Source organism: Mya arenaria, chromosome 3, assembly GCF_026914265.1.
Source record: "Mya arenaria isolate MELC-2E11 chromosome 3, ASM2691426v1".
Classification (NCBI taxonomy): Eukaryota; Metazoa; Mollusca; class Bivalvia; order Myida; family Myidae; genus Mya; species Mya arenaria.
Genome location: NC_069124.1, coordinates 71,050,469 through 71,067,615, shown reverse-complemented (window position 1 = coordinate 71,067,615; position 17,147 = coordinate 71,050,469). Strand labels below are relative to the sequence as shown.

At 35.6% G+C, this 17,147-nt stretch overlaps 1 protein-coding gene across 5 annotated transcripts; it reads right to left on the bottom strand.

The window, feature by feature from the left end:
* Positions 1-956: 956 nt before the first annotated feature.
* On the bottom strand, positions 957-17,112 carry LOC128226614 (uncharacterized). Of its 5 annotated transcripts, none has more exons than XM_052936573.1 (14): positions 17,030-17,102; positions 15,042-15,151; positions 13,717-13,816; positions 13,402-13,477; positions 11,510-11,583; positions 10,240-10,398; positions 8,621-8,787; positions 8,118-8,147; positions 7,734-7,922; positions 6,093-6,512; positions 5,147-5,303; positions 4,319-4,420; positions 3,781-3,858; positions 957-3,319 (listed from the first exon to the last, which is right to left on the bottom strand). In XM_052936573.1, the coding sequence occupies exons 3-14, from the start codon at positions 13,787-13,789 to the stop codon at positions 3,177-3,179; spliced, it is 1,668 nt and encodes a 555-aa protein (XP_052792533.1). In that variant the 5' UTR covers positions 13,790-13,816; positions 15,042-15,151; positions 17,030-17,102; the 3' UTR covers positions 957-3,176. The 5 variants fall into 5 exon arrangements, 4 of the variants coding, with proteins under 4 accessions (XP_052792533.1, XP_052792534.1, XP_052792535.1 ...); XM_052936574.1 differs by lacking the exon at positions 17,030-17,102 and adding an exon at positions 16,790-16,838; XR_008259705.1 differs by having other exon boundaries at positions 3,259-3,319; positions 5,151-5,303.
* Between the last annotated feature and the right edge of the window lie 35 nt (positions 17,113-17,147).

Below are 17,147 nucleotides of genomic sequence, written 5' to 3'. Positions count from 1 at the left end.
TGTATTTTACCATTATGTCAGCCCAAAGGTATCGCCTCAACACAATTGTGATTCCATGGTGGGAAACACTGTACGAGCATTCATTAAAATATATATAAGAGCTAAGAAAGGACAGTCTCAGATAACATATTGTGCAGCATGTTTCCCCGAGTAGAGTCCCATTATCTTTGTTTTAATAACAACAAAATGAAAAGAAGTGGATGGCTAACAACATAGTGACAATGCAAAACAAAAATTAGATTTATATTTTTAGCCAAGATTGTATTTTTGCAAATAACATTACATGTTTGAACCAAGCATTCGACGACTTCGGAGCCTAAGCCTCGTTAAAATCCAAGAGTAAGTCTACTTAAGACTCCAATCCCTTCCTAAACATTTGTTAAAAACCCGGCCAGACACGACCTGTCATTGATAGACTAGTTCACTGTGAAATCGAAGTTGGTCAAAGCATTTCAACCGTACCGAACCGCTCTGTTAACCAGGTCCGAAAAAAAGTAATGTCAGCATAAGAATGAGACACTGACAAAAAGCCCAGACAGGTAATTTAATCATTTATACTATATGCATTGTTTGGGGAATTCATATTTAAGGCTTTGTTGTTCCTTTGTTCATAGTGGCATGCTTTATTCGTTGTTGCTTTGTTGCTTTATTCTATACTGTTTGCTTTATCGCTTACGTTGATTTAGTTGTGCATTCGGTTTTCTTGCACATTTGGTATTTTGTTGCATCTGTTTGAATATTTGATTAAAGTTTATTCGACAATCAATACAGTTTTATAATGAACTTGTGTTTGTTTTGTCTTTTATTACTCTTCATAGGTTAAATGATTTATAAATCATGGTCAAATGGTCAAAGTTCAGACAAAATGAGCAGGAAAATCGTCTCCTATGCATAAGTATCAAGCAAATAGCTGACATAGATATCTAAACCCGGACTAAAATATGAAACGCTTTTTGAGAAAGATTCAACATTTTATTGCATTGAAATGAATAATAAATATGACACAGTTGTCACGTACATATTACTACTTTCCACAGCAAAATGATTTATTACAAAATTGCACATTAACATGGTAAAATTCAAATATGGATTCTCAATGGTAAAAACAAACTACAGCTATCACTGGATGTGATTGATGCCCCCACCTTACACCTTCTAAGTATAACTGACCTCAACACAAGTTGGTGAGAAGGCATTTATTATATTAACGGTCCTCAGTTCTACTTTATAAAAACGAGGACTATAACCACTATGAAATAAGGCATGAAAATCATAGCCGAGTTGACTGTTAAGTTGACTTTTGCTTTATTAATAGCAGGTTGATTATTGGTCATGATTTTACTATTCAGTTTAACCTTTAAAAGTATTTGTTCAATCAGACAGGACAAGGTGATTCCTATATTGGCCCCATCATCACCAAGTGGTGCAGAAAAGTAAAAAGATAAATATAATAATAGTCAAAGAGCAATAATTTTAAAATTAACAAACACAAAATAATGCTTGTCTTGTACAGTTGAAGTCAATACTTCAAATATAATGTAAGGAGAAAAGTAAAAATAAAAAGTATAAAAAAAATAATTTAAGAGCAATTACTTTGAATATACTATACACAAAATAATATTCCATTTGCTCTTTAATCATTTTCCTCCACACAATCACTATGTGTATGAAGTTTGAAGTCAATACCTCAAAAACATAAGGCGGAGAAACATAGACTGGTCTCGATGTCTCAGGACAGATATACGACCTGGACATGCTGAATTAAGGTGGTGGGGGTAAAACAACAATGTCATGAATGTGAACAACATAACACGAGTTAACAATGGGACAACTAGGTTGTCTACCTTACAGTGGCAACCATAGTCATATATATTAACAATGGCTGAACTAGTTTGTTCATTTTTCAGTAGTACCAATAGTCATGAAAGTGAACAGTGGGGCACCTAGATTGTCTCCCTTACAGTTTCAGCCATAGTCATAAATATTAACAATGGGGCAACTAGGTTGTCTCCCTTACAATGCCAGTCATAGTCATAAATATTAACAATGGGGCAACTAGGTTGTCTCCCTTACAATGCCAGTCATAGTCGTAAATATTAACAATGGGACAACTAGGTTGTCTCCCTTACAATGCCAGTCATAGTCGTAAATATTAACAATGGGACAACTAGGTTGTCTCCCTTACAATGCCAGTCATAGTCGTAAATATTAACAATGGGGCAACTAGGTTGTCTCCCTTACAATGCCAGTCATAGTCGTAAATATTAACAATGGGACAACTAGGTTGTCTCCCTTACAATGCCAGTCATAGTCGTAAATATTAACAATGGGACAACTAGGTTGTCTCCCTTACAATGCCAGTCATAGTCGTAAATATTAACAATGGGACAACTAGGTTGTCTCCCTTACAATGCCAGTCATAGTCGTAAATATTAACAATGGGGCAACTAGGTTGTCTCCCTTACAATGCCAGTCATAGTCGTAAATATTAACAATGGGGCAACTAGGTTGTCTCCCTTACAATGCCAGTCATAGTCGTAAATATTAACAATGGGACAACTAGGTTGTCTCCCTTACAATGCCAGTCATAGTCGTAAATATTAACAATGGGGCAACTAGGTTGTCTCCCTTACAATGCCAGTCATAGTCATAAATATTAACAATGGGGCAACTAGGTTGTCTCCCTTACAATGCCAGTCATAGTCATAAATATTAACAATGGGGCAACTAGGTTGTCTCCCTTACAGTTTCAGCCATAGTCATAGATTTTACAATGGGACAACCAGGTTGTCTCCCTTTCAATGCTAGCCATTAGTCATGAATATTAACAATGGGACAACTAGGTTGTCTCCCGTACAATGCTAGCCATAGTCATGAATATTAACAATGGGACAACTAGGTTGTCTCCCTTACAGTTTCAGCCATAGTCATAAATTTTACAATGGGACAACTAGGTTGTCTCCCTTTCAATGCTAGCCATAGTCATGAATATTAACAATGGTACAATTAGGTTGTCTCCCTTATAATGCTAGCCATAGTCATGCAAATTGGACAACTAGGTTGTCTCCCTTGCAGTTTCAGCCATAGTCATGAAAATTAACAATGGGACAACTAGGTTGTCTCCCTTGCAGTTTCAGCCATAGTCATGAAAATTAACAATGGGACAACTAGGTTCCCTATTTTACAGTTGCAATCATAGTCATGAATGTGAACAATGGTACAACAAGGTTGTCTATCTGTTTGGTGGAGGCTTCCAGGCATGCATTTAACATCACCACTAACACAACTCCAGGACTGAACACACTGGTGTCTGCCACATCTGCCAGGGAGAAAAGAGATGCATCATAGGACAATGATTTTTTTTTAAATAAGAGGTTTTATTAAAACAAGATATTTGACAGGAACGTGACAAAGGCTAACAATTTGGCCTTGTTGGAGTGATAGTGGGTGTGACCTTTGAGGCCAGAGAATGAATGACCTACATATGTAACACTCAATCCCATGCTGCTGTATATTTCAAATACAATTGAGTAAGTTACAGCTGGGAAATTATATAGACAGACATACACCGAGGCAGATGGACAAACTCGGGCATAAAACCAAGTAGAGGTTATATTATATTAAGCCATTATTCCATAAAATATCAGATGTCAGTCTTAAGATTTGGTCATTCTTTACTGTATTGTATGGAATTACCTTATATGATTTAAATATATAATAATAAAGGATGCAGAATAACTCCAACTACTAGCAAATAAAAGCTGCAATTATTGCACCTACCCGACAAAAAGAGGCCATAAAATGCCACCAGCTGAAATATCACAGATGCTAGGGTCCCTTCATATGATTTTTCACACTCTGAAATATGTCATATTCAAGGGAATCTTTTTTACAAGAGCGCCATGAAGCAAACATTAAAGCAAACATTAATGCTCGCTAGTTCTGGGGATGGATTCAGTCAAAACAAGGAGCATAGCTTAACAAACATCGAGGATTGAGTAATAAGCCCTGATGTGCATGTGTGTATTGTGCATGTTATCTCTGGAAACACCTGTAACAGGTTGCATTTGAATATCTTTACCATTTGAGTTATGGCCAATGTTTGTCTTTTCATGACTTCAACAACCAAGGCTATCACAAAGACAGTCTTTTTTTAAATGGTAACAGTTTATAAAATAAAAAGCTTTTTTTTACTTGATGCTGGCTGGTGTTTAGTTGAAAGTAACAAGTCATTGCAAGAATGGTGAATGTTCCAATACAAGAATCAGAAGTTAAGTCTTAATTGCATAATATATCAATGACTTCATAAATCACTTACCGTCCAGTTTATGGATTCCAAAATGTTTTCCTACAATGGAAGCAGCGCTGTCTCCCACTCCAATGGAAAGAAGGCCAGCAAAGCAGGGCAAACTGACCACACCTGGAACAGGGTAATTTACTTCTCGCTATTAAGGCTTTTTGGAAATTGTGCTTGGTACATGTAGAATTTCAAGAAAATTGTATGAATACAGTGTAAGCTAGCTACAATCTTACATTATCTAACCTGAAAATTTAAAGTCTAAAAAGAGCAGCACAAGAAGATGCAAATGATGATTGTCCATTATCCTCAATAAGGTATTAAGGTTTAAGTAATGGGACTTGCTTCAAACATGCACACACTCATTGTACAGATGTGTTCCAATACTGTCCAGTTTCATGTGACTGTCATGAAAATTCATAAATTTAACAAAGCACCAACTGCCACAACAACAACACCAACAGGCTTTGACAATCCTTGAATAATTCTTTGAAAAACTGATTAGGTTACAACAGTGCTGAAAATTGAAAACTTAACATGACCTGTTTTTGTTTTTTTATGGCAAACATGTGGCATAACTCAAACATTCTTAAAGGCATAGTTAAAGGCCTTGCTATATGTGTGGGTATTGACTCTTGCAATATGTGTACCAAGTTTCATTTTGATATCATAAAACATAATCGCCAAAGGTGATGACAACCGTACTAGGGTTTTGACAATACCTCAGACTTTTCCCTTGAAAAACAGAAGAGTTAAAATGATCTTTGATAGTGTTGTCAAAAACAGATCCTTTATAATCACTAAGTGTATCAATACACATGACTTAAACACCTATAGTTACCAGCATACCAACTGTAGAATATGAGATCCACAAAGGCAGTGAGCAGCCAAGGATGAGGTATATTGGAGTCAGGATAATCTCCCCCTGGTCTTGAGGGTCCAAAAACACTGACAGGTAGGTGTGCAATGTACTTCCAACACCTGGAAACTGACTGTACCTTGCATACTGAAATACACTTACTTGATTAAGGTTTTTATCATTGATTTCATTTTTATTAAGTTGTTTAATGCTACTGAAGACTGTTCAAAAGGTGACAAAACTTGGTATTTAAATGATAAATTTACCTAATATCAGCCATATGCTAGCCATGACCAGTGAACACACTTCAAATGTGACAATAATAATACAGTACAGGCAGACAATATATAAATATTGCATGGCTTCCAGTGTGACAGTACATATTGTCAACATGAGGGAAATACTGTTACCCGAGGCGAAGCCATGCAATATTTATTTTATTACACCGAACACAGTTACATTTATATACATATTTAAAGATTTTTTACCATTACACTGGTTGTACCCAGACTTTCAACACATTTTAATAAGCGCTTACCACCCCAGACTTGGGAAACCAAAAAAATGCCTATTTTTAGACACGCGTGCTATGTGACAGTAATAATGTCAACTGGTCAAATCGGTACTGTCAATGTGACAGTAAGAAATTGCCCATGATGGGTATATGAGAAACTAACATGGGCAGGTCACGTGAGGTATAATAATAATCATTACTCCCATTTCTTGTTATATGTTAACAATAGAAACTATTGTGCTTACTATTAATATGTGCCTTGAATCTAAGTTTCAACATTTCTGTAAATCATTTGTTTACAAATGTTTCATCATAAAGTTTATTTTTCTGCACAAACATAATACAAGCATAAAACATAAAAAACATAATAAACAATACATAAACATACCATCAAGTATTTATGTGTGTGAAAAGGCACTGACCTCTATCAACACAAGCACTCCTGTTGCCACAACAGAGGCGAGGTAGAGAAGTTTGGGGTGGAAAACCAGACCTGGAAAATAGACCAGTAGCATGGCCAGGTGGAAGTACTTCCTGGTGGCTGTTGATACTGGGCTGCAGGAATTCTTTCTAGTGTCAGGATTTATGTCATTCTTAGATGGAGCAGTTTTGGATGAAGATAGTGTTTGAATTTCACTGTATTGTTTCAACTCTTGAGCAGATTCTTCCTCACTGGCCTGTTCATTAGTAACTGTCGTTGGTTCTATTTTCTGATATTTGTTTGCACTTTTGAGAGGGTTTCGATTCTGTTTTGGTTTTAACTGTACTGTCACTTGTCCATAAAAACAAACTATGACTACACTTAAGATGACAAGTCCTGACCACCAAATGAGAAGACACACCTATAAAGAAAAAGACACTGAAATTATTGTGCAATAAGTTTATTAATTTAGTTCATAAAATCTTGATTATGAGCTTGACAATCATACCAAAGACAAAACAAGATCTGTCATAGAGACAGCGCGCTTGACTATCTGCCGCTTAAAAGTTTAATGATATCAAAGTGAAACATGCATGGATCACTGTAAAATTTGATTACATGCTAAATCTTAAACAGAATTTCTAAGTCAAATAATAAAGGAGCAATATTTGCCTAATATGCAAGATAGAGTTACCTCAAAAATTATATCATATGCAAGTATCATCCATGGCTGATAGTGTAAAATAGGTTTGTCCCAACCCAAGCGTAGGGTGTTAAGCAGAAACAATGTTTACCACAAGACAAGGTTTCCATGATGCTAAAGACAACAGTCTACAACATGGGAGGTAATTGTGTGATGACAATAAAAAAGGAGTTCCGTACTTGTTTTGTCTCTGCCTGTGGGTAAGATTAACAATATCTGTCATGTGTTTCCGTTCCGGATAGAAAAATCCGACCCGAGGGCACCTGCGTTGCCAGGTAACGAGACATGCCGAGTTACCGGCAACGCAGCGTGCCCGAGGGTCGGATTTTTCTATCCGAAACGGACACACAGGATAGATATTTTTTCTAGCATACATTAAATAACATATTTTGTAAAGAAAATATATAATAAAGGGCCATAATTAGCATTTCATGCAAAATAGAGTTATCTTACTTGGCTATTTAAAAAGGTTGGATGGTTGAGTATAACCATTGTATAAAGTCTCAATGCAATACATCAAGCAGTTGCTGAGATATTAACCTATGTGGGCTTACACGCTAAACTTAACCAGAATTTCCCAGAATTCCCAAGTCAAATAATAAAGGCCATTATTCGCTATATACTCAAAGCAGTGATATCAAACTACATTAATTAAGTAGGTAAGATAGTTGGGAACACATACATGTATCTAAAGTTTCAATGATGTTTTTGCTGAGATGATGACTTAAATATGCGTATATGCAAAACCTTAACCAAAGTGTGACAATGATGCTAGAATAAGCAATATAGCTCTCCTAATTCTTCGAATAGTCCAGCTAAAAATGAATTTGACACCATCTCAATCAAAATTATTCCAACTGACAAAACTAAATATTTATACATGCATTCCTACATCAAAATTAAAATTTTAAATGCTGATTAAAAGTCAAAAGCACTAACTGCTGTTTCTTCGAAGAACAATTCCTGTAAAAGCCCTTTTCCCTGTTGAACCCCAAGGACAGCCGCAGTAAAACCTACACAAGCCAGCCCAGCCCCGACTAGACATGCCCAAAGTGTGGTGGGGGTTATGTTGTGGTACTGACATACCCAAACCACGACCACTGCCACATGTACACTTACAAACACACACTGGAATTGAACAGTTCAGTTTATTGGAATTGAATTTTTCATGGTAAGTAGACAGAAATGTAAAGCTTTAAATACATGCATGGTGAATACCCTTACTTGAGCTTGCATATATGGTAGCAAATCAAGTTTCAAATGCATAATGCAAATTATAAGCATTTTATCTAATTGAAAGTTGAGCTGAATAAAAATACTTACAAATATCAGCTTTTGCAGAGCACAAACATCCTGAAATATGAATCAATCATTATGACAGTGAGTGCGCTACAAATTGCCTCACAAACAATACACCTGAACAAATACGAGGGCTGTCCCACTAAATCGTAGACTTTGTTGATAAAAAAAATATACGACATCATATATGAAAAATACTTTGCATCTAATTTATTCAATATATAACAAATAAAAAAAATCAAGAAAAACTGAAACGTTATTGTTTAGTAAAGTGTTTACCTCTATACATTGTTTTCAATGTACAAGTATACCTTACCGGCTCGTATAGCATGTGACAAAGCAGAAAAATAGTAAAACTAAAAAAGATCTTTACATTAATTGTATTCTCCAACAACTTTTTATCTAAATAATATCAAAATAACTCTCTTAAGTCATTCAAATCATAACAAAGGCAGCAACATAACCTCTGAAAGTGGAATACAAGCTTATCATATATACTTATAAACAAATGTTTATAATTCCCATACCTGAGTGGACAGCAGAATAGTTGCCACAGCGTTCCATAGAGCGATGTACAGCTGGCTTGAAATGCAGGCCTCTCCAAATGTGAAGCTCCCAGGGAAAGTTTGAGGAACTATATACAGCAACTTACTGTACACCACCGCCCCTGCCAACCCCAGAATACAAGTCACACCTGTAATAAAACATATTGAACATAGTTTACAGCTCCCCTAATGTGAGGCTCCAAGGGAAAGGGGGGGAGCTAGGCACAGCAATTGTCTGTACACCACCACCCCTCCCTACCCTAGAATACAAGCAAAAACTGTAATACAATATACTAAACATAGTGTTCAGCTCCCATAGCGTTCAGCTCCCATAGCGTTCAGCTCCCGTAGTGTTCAGCTCCCATAGCGTTCAGCTCGCGTAGTGTTCAGCTCCCATAGTGTGAAGATCCAAGGGAAAAAGTTGGGACTTAATACACAAAATATTTTCAATTAATATGCCTTACATGTAAGTGTAACCAGTGATCCTCTTGTTAAATACATTTTACATGTTCACAACATTACAAGAAAAAACTATATGACAAACATTTTTTTTTAAATTTTGAACCTCTATTTAATAATTATCACCAAATTTTTAATCTACTCGTCAATTAATACTTTTGCTGTCACTCAAGCATAGATTTTCAATGTTCATTTCAAAACAATAGTATGTCGAGTAATCACAAGAAAAAAAACAGGTGCTGTCATAAGAACATGACAAATATCCCTGAAAGGCCATGTTTGCAATTAGTATTTCGGCATAAATATATATAGACAGATAGCCTTAAGTATCCAACATATTTTCTATGCAGTTTGGAAAAATTGACTGCAATGATATTTTTAAAAGGCAATGTATGAACACGAAGAGGATAAATCACTGCAAGATGAAGTGGATGTCAACGCATGTCTGTTGTACTTTTAAATGCAGTGGTTGGGCATTATTGAACATGAATGTATGTGAATAATTGACATAAACTTCAACATTTTTTGCCAGAATAACAGTTCATGAGAAAACCTAAATTGAAAAAATGGTATGTTTTTTATGCAGAAAACTTATTTTTCATAAAGTGAAAATAAGGCTTTTAGCAATAAAGCATTTATTTTTGTACGTACATATGAAAACTGTGATCTGATCTTTTGTCAGCAGCCTTATATCAATGCTTTCCAGACATTTTCGCAAAATTGGCCCATTCCAAGATGAAAAATTGGAAAGCTGTCAAAATGTTCTATATGTCAGTGTTCTTTAACCTTTGACCCACTAAAACTTAAATCAATAGGGTAGTGTTTCTGTAAGGCCAACCTACTCCCAAACCTGCAGTCCCTGGACTTGAGCATTATCTAGGGGCCTTCTTTAGTTCCTGCTCAGAGCTCAAGGTCACAACAACCTTGAAATTTGATAATCAACTGGTCATGACCAACCTGCAAATTTGGCGTCTGTGGGGTTAAGCCGTCACAAATTATTGATTGGAGACTTCAGGGACGGACAGACAAACTTTATGTTGCCCTTTGGGGGCAATGAAATTAAAAACATACTGAATGAAGGCAAATAAAGAAAATTCTGCTTTCCAAAATCAAAAATTGCCACTAAATACTTCAACACTCACCATCTAAGTCCCTCCATGTTGACCACAGCACTGTTGTGAATCTGGCTATGATGTAAACAGACAGAAGTAGGCTTTGTATGTTGACTTTCTCCCACAGACGGGCGTATATCAGCATGCAGCAGAGGTAAGATAGTGGCACAAACAGGCTTGACAGAAAGTCTAAAAAATATACATGTAAATAATAGATAACATTTCAGTTTTAATCTATTAGAAATTATGCCAGTCTGTTCTTTGAACATCAAGTTTTGTGATAATTGGTGTGCATCTGCCAAGTTTAGAGAGTAGACACTGTCAATGTTGATGTATGTTTTACCAATTTAAGGGTCATAACTCTTGAGTGGCTGGGATTTTCCAACTAGTTATCAAACTTTCTCAAGATATTTTGCCAATAAACATGATGACAATTGGTGTGCATTTGTATAGGTTAAAAATAGTGGAGACTGTCAAATCTGTATTTTTTTGTCAATATAATGGCCAAAAATCTTTAGCAACTAGGACTTGTTACAGTACTTGTTCAAACTATTTTGTCTTTAAACATTTGATGATGAATCGTGTACATTTACATAAGAAATGAGAAGACACTGTCAATTCTGTATTTTTTGTCAGTTCAAGGGCATTACTCTTGATTGACTGAGATAAAAATTGCATGATATATATTTTTGCCATTAACATGGTGACCATGTTTCATGATGAATGATGTTCATTTGCCAAGTAAGAGAGCGGACACTGTAAATATTTTATTTATTGTTAATCTATGGGTCAAAGCTATCGAGTGATTATGCCTTTCTGTTAATTGAACTTTCAGGCTAGTAATCATAGCGTCTTGTCTGATATATTTTACCAGTAAACATGGTTTACAACCAAGTTTAGAAAAAAGTTTGTTAAAATCATACACATTTTCAGGCTTCACATTCAATATACATTAAATTTATAATACTAACTAAGAAATAACAGATAATAAACAAGAGCACCGTGAAGCAAAAGCTTTGGTATAGCTCATCTTCTCTTGCTCAAATGAACAAAGAGCTAACTGAATTATCATTAAAGCCAGAGTTATGCTCCAACAATTGGCACACATCGTTAGCTATGACCTTGACCAATGACCTTCATACTCGTATAAACATTAGGAATCACGTAATGTAAAACTGACACAGAATATGATTATCTGAGTGGACCAAAAATACCTCATTCAAAGTTAAACTGTCTTGAGGTAATTGAACAATAATTATCTACTCAAAACCAACATCCATGGCATTCTATACCACAGTACCTTGTCTGCCCAGCAGGTTGAGAATGCAGGGGAACATGAGAGAACACCAGAGGCCTGGGTCAGCCTTGCGGTACCTGACAGGTAAAAAACACAAATTTATATAATAATGGGGATAGATGGATGTTCACTTCACAAACTAGTGACATGTATGTTGGACCCTCGGTTAGACTAATAAAGAGATTGGGCTTAGATCTTCCATTAAGTGACATCACTACTATCACTACATGATACTATGCATGCGCTTTTACTCAGTAAGATATTTCTCTAGTCTTGGAGAAATGCTTCCCACAACAAGAGCAGTCGTAAGACAGCACGCTCAACTACGCCGCTTTGACTTACAATACAATAACGATGTAATAATACCAAGTTTGGTCTCTAAATGTCAAACCTAACTAAAGTTATTCGATACATAAGGTGACTTTGATGCTGCCCTCCCACCAGCCCGCCCAAACAATGACGCAAGTCATTCAAATAACTTGATTTCCCATTATGAAAATGTGGTTAAGAATATACAAATATGCCTTTCAATGGAAATTAAAAAAAAAAAAAAAAAATTCAAGAGCCATAATTTGTATTTAGGCTTAAAACTTAGTTATGATTCTTGTTGTAAGATGGTCGTAAACAATTTTGAATTTTATTAAGTGCATTTAATGAACAGTATAGAAGTTTTTTTATTAAAATCCCAACTTGCCCTTAACTTTTACTTGCCTAAAACTTTAACCTAAGTCAATCAGGGGCCATAACTTGTATTAAGGATATGGAGTTATGTAACCTCGTTGGGTGATGGTCCTGAACAATTGTTAAGTCAATTGAATGAAGGGTATAGAAGTTATTAAACAATATCCCAACCTGCCCTAAAACTTTAACCTAAGTTCCATAGTCAATCAGGGGCCATAATTTGTATAAAAGATAATATGGAGTTATCTAACCTCATTATGTGATAACTCTGAACATCTGTGTGAAGTATTAAGTCAATTGAATGTAGGGTATTGGACTTATAAGTGAAAATCCCAACTTGCCCTAAAACTTTAACCTGCCCTAAATCTTTAACCTAAGTCAATCAGGGGCCATAACTTGTATTTAGGATAATATGGAGTTATGTAACCTCATTGTGTGATTGTCCTGAACAATTGTGTGAAGTATTAAGTCAATTGAACAAAGGATATTGAAGTTATTGATAAATATTCCAACTTGCCCTAAAACTTTAACCTAAGTTCCATAGTCAATCAGGGGCCATAATCTGTGTAAAGAATGATATGGAGTTATCTAACCTCATAATGTGATGGCCCTGAACAACTGTGTGAAGTATTGAGTCAATTGAATGTAGGGTATTGGACTTATAAGTGAAAATCCCAACTTGCCCTAAAGCTTTAACCGGACGCCGACGCTGGGGCGAGTAGTATAGCCCACCTATTCTTCGAATAGTCGAGCTAAAAATTAAGTATAAACAATATGGTAAAGTTGAGATAATTCAGTAAATAGGGTAGGTATGCGCACTGCACTTCCTCTAATTGCTATCCATCTATATTCATTTAAATCTCTGTTATAGTCCTGGCAAGAAGTTTCCTTTTTAAAGCATACTCTGGCAAGAAGCTTCCATTTTAAAGCATACTCTGGCAAGAAGCTCCCATTTTAAAGCATACTACTAAAGGGGGAGATGATTCAGCAATGACTGAAGCCAGGATTATGGTTCTTGCACATTGCACTTCTGCACATTGCCTTCTGTCTATGTCAGTTGGTTTTATTCTCTAGACAATGGTGTGGCAGACAGATGGAAGTACAAACAAAAAAGTCGTGACATTTATATGCTCTCCTTTCAGGGGGCATAATTTAAGACCTTATACTTGATTTAAGTTCATTGAACAGAATAGAATCACAGACAGAAGACTTACCAATGTAATGTCTCATTTTTCAAGAAGTTATTCTGAAGGCACACACCCACTATGAAGTCCAACAAACATAAAAGCCCTGAAATTGATGTCCAACATTCATAAGATGCAAAGCTTCTTTCTGAATTATAAAACTCACTTGGAATGGTCAATAACCATGTGTCTTTATCACTTTTATGTCAAGAATTATGTCAAGTATATCAGAACTGATTTACTCAGAATATAAAGTTAACCTTTTATTCCTTTAATATTTGCTTCAATATATGAATAAATCATCATGTTATTACACTTTAAATCTATATGTCTGTATAATATTACCTCCCCCATTGTACATGGACAAGGCAACACCAGCTCCAACTGCAGCAGCCTCTAGTTTGGAAATGCTCAACATAGCTCACTGTTCATCTACCATCCTTCCCTGTAAAGAAATGAGTCTCAGGAAAGTAGTAGTACATACACAATGAGTAATAATATGTGTATGTAATTTTAAATGTATGTACATGTATTAGTATATGTATGTAATTGCTCAAGTGTGTAATGCACCTCTATATGTGTGTGCATGTATGTAATTGTACATCTAATTGCATATGTATTATATTGCTCTTGTATGTAAGTGTAATGCACATGAATTGTACATGTATGTTATTGTACATGTATGTTATTGTACATGAATTAAATTGCACATGTATGTTATTGTACATGTATGTTATTGTACATGTATGTGATTGTACATGTATGTAATTGTACATGTATGGAATGTATGTAATGTATGTAATTGCTGAAAGTAGACAGGGGTTTTGGGTCGGCCCTAATCAGGTTTCAAAGGGGTAGCAAAAAATGGGTTATTTTGAAACCCATGAACGAGGTATTTGCACATTGCCTTGGCGAGCAGATTTTCAAATATCAGAGTTTCATCAATATAAATTTTCAATATGTTCATAGAGATATATAGCTGACCTGAAATCAAGGCTCAAACCATTCACCTTAAATACTACATGTTTGCCTTTGAACTTTGATTGTGCAAGATGGTTTTATGAGTACAGCATGTAACAAAAGTTTCATCAATATCCTTTACAGGGACTAGACACTAGATGGTCCCAAAATCAGCAAATACAGTATTATCTTAAAAGCAAGCCATGAATTGTTAATACGAGCTAGTATATGAGCCATAACACATCATTGAACATGATTTAATAAACACAAAATCATGTCTCTAATGCACCAGTCAATTGTAACCACGGCCCCTCCAGGTCCGGGGAACAGCGGGGACTTTGACTTTCGGTCCAGCCAAGCCCGGGTAAAACCCCCGCCCAGCAACGAACTGATGGTAAAATCCCCGCCAAATGCCCCCGCACCCCAGAGACCCTAAGTAAGGCACATTCCCCGCTATATTCGGCGCGAATACAAAACCACCGCATTCACCCGGCACTGCGGGGTCACCGGGAAGGTCAAAACACGGCCCATTTCCCCGGCTATCCCCGGTAAACCCCCAGAACTTGGGGGGCCGTGGTTACAATTGACTGGTGCATAACACACTTTCTAAACTTCTCCCATTTAAATATAGCATAAAATTATTTCCCTTTTAAAAATAGCTCAAATGATTTTTTTAACACCAAGTGCCCGTGATGGTTTCACACACTAACCTGTCAATAAGCATTTTAGCCAACTCCCTGTCATTTCAGAAGAATTATTTTCTTTCAAAAGGTTCCATCGACTAATTTCACCATCGATGTTAATCTGAAGGGCACTGTGTCTAAATTGTTTGGAAAAAATACACAAAATCTGCAAATGATAAGTGTCTTAAGCAATGTGATACATCAATAAATAAGATTTAATGCATTGTACACAACGATATCAAATTTATGTAAGTTTTTTACAATTTTCGGTTTTTCTTGCAATTGTGTCCCTTTAAGTCTTCAATGGGTATAGGTTACACACCACCATTGTTATTCCCTATATAATTCAATGTAAAATTATAATTTTTAGACAACATTTAAAGGCATTTCGAGCGAATGCAGGCTATGATAACCACATATATTCTTAAAGTACAAGCTTTAAATTACCTTTTAAGCCAAGAAAAAGGGGGGGTCAAGTTATTCCTAAGAAAAATCACTCCACTTGAAAAACAAACTCTAAAAATTGCACCGTCCGCCATGACAGATCTTCCAAAAATGACCTTTCAACTATAGGGCAGCGGTTTATGCTTTAATCTCTACTCTAAATGATAAATCAAGCAAGAATAGATACTTAAGGTATAAAAGTTTCAGGAATAATGATAGTTTTGATTAACAGTGTATTGAGCATGCATGTGAAAACATGTCTATCAATCATAAGAACATTTTTTTTTTATTGAGAATTTTCCACACAACGGAAGTACATATGACGTAATGGTGACGTCATTCCTATAGACTATAGAAGATATGGAACAGATAATTTAAAAGGCTAGAACCCTTGATATTGTACACCTGTATTGTGACGAGCTCTGAATGTTGCCATAATGACTAGCTGTAATCAATAAACTTCATTACATGTAGTTGTACACAATATGAAGGGATACAAGACCAAGGCTGTACATGTACCTCATTGAGTGACTTCAATCCCCACTTGTGATTTTTCATTCAGATAAAAGTGTCATGATGCGTAAATGTTCACACTGTTCATACTATTAGTGATTAGTGTTAGGAATCGGTTCCAATTCTACAATAGATAATCGGTTCCACTCAAGTAACCGATTATCGATAGTACAATTTGTTTTTTAAAATACTAGTTAGATAAAACCTAAAACGAAGTTTTATTCATGCACATTATTAAACGTTATAATTGAAGTAATTAAGTGTTATATCAAAAATAGTTCATATTTACTTGCTCATTGTGGCTTTCATCTGCCATTTTGTTTAAGATAACGTCTGAACACTTACTTAAAAAAAGATTATTTTTTTTCGATGATCGATTAGTACCAAATACAATCGATTGTCGCCGATTTCAGGCCCAACCAATCGATTTTCAATTATAATCGATCATCGGAACATCACTATTAGTGATTATGTGAAAATTTATTGGACCTGGTCATGTTATTTATTGTTTACTGTAAAGACTCTTTCATTGTAAAAACAATACATGTAAGCTTGCTAGTCATTCTAAAATGCCGTCCAGGCTTCTTTTTTTTTTAAATGTTTAGCCTGGACGTCGTTTAGAATGACTAGGTTAACATCATTAAAAAAAAGAAGCCTGGCCGGCATTTTAGAATGATTGGTAAGCTTGCCTGAAATAAACTTGGTCAGTGATAACATAATGAACTCTGACTCAGTGGATTCTTTAAAGATATTTATGCCCTCGTGTATTAGATATTCCGAATGTCACAAAGAGGTAACAGAGAGTAAAAAGAACCAACATAGACATCAGTAAGTGGTAACTGAGTTTATTTACTAAATGTATTAGTGTTCTGTAGCCGTGATTCGCGAACTTGTATTACAAAGAGAAAGCATAAGACTATGAGAACATGTGTTCTGTAGCCGTGATTCGCGAACTTGTATTACAAAGAGAAAGCATAAGACTATGAGAACATCTTTCTACCAGTCATTAAAAAGGAGGAAATATTTCTTTATGAATAGTTACAATATGCAGTACCTACCTGCTTAATTAATTTTACTAACTCTAGACTCGAATTACAAGTTTATTTGTTTTTTTCATAAACTAGTCAAAACGGTACCAAAGTCAAACAAGTAATACGTCTTATCGGTTAATTCTGC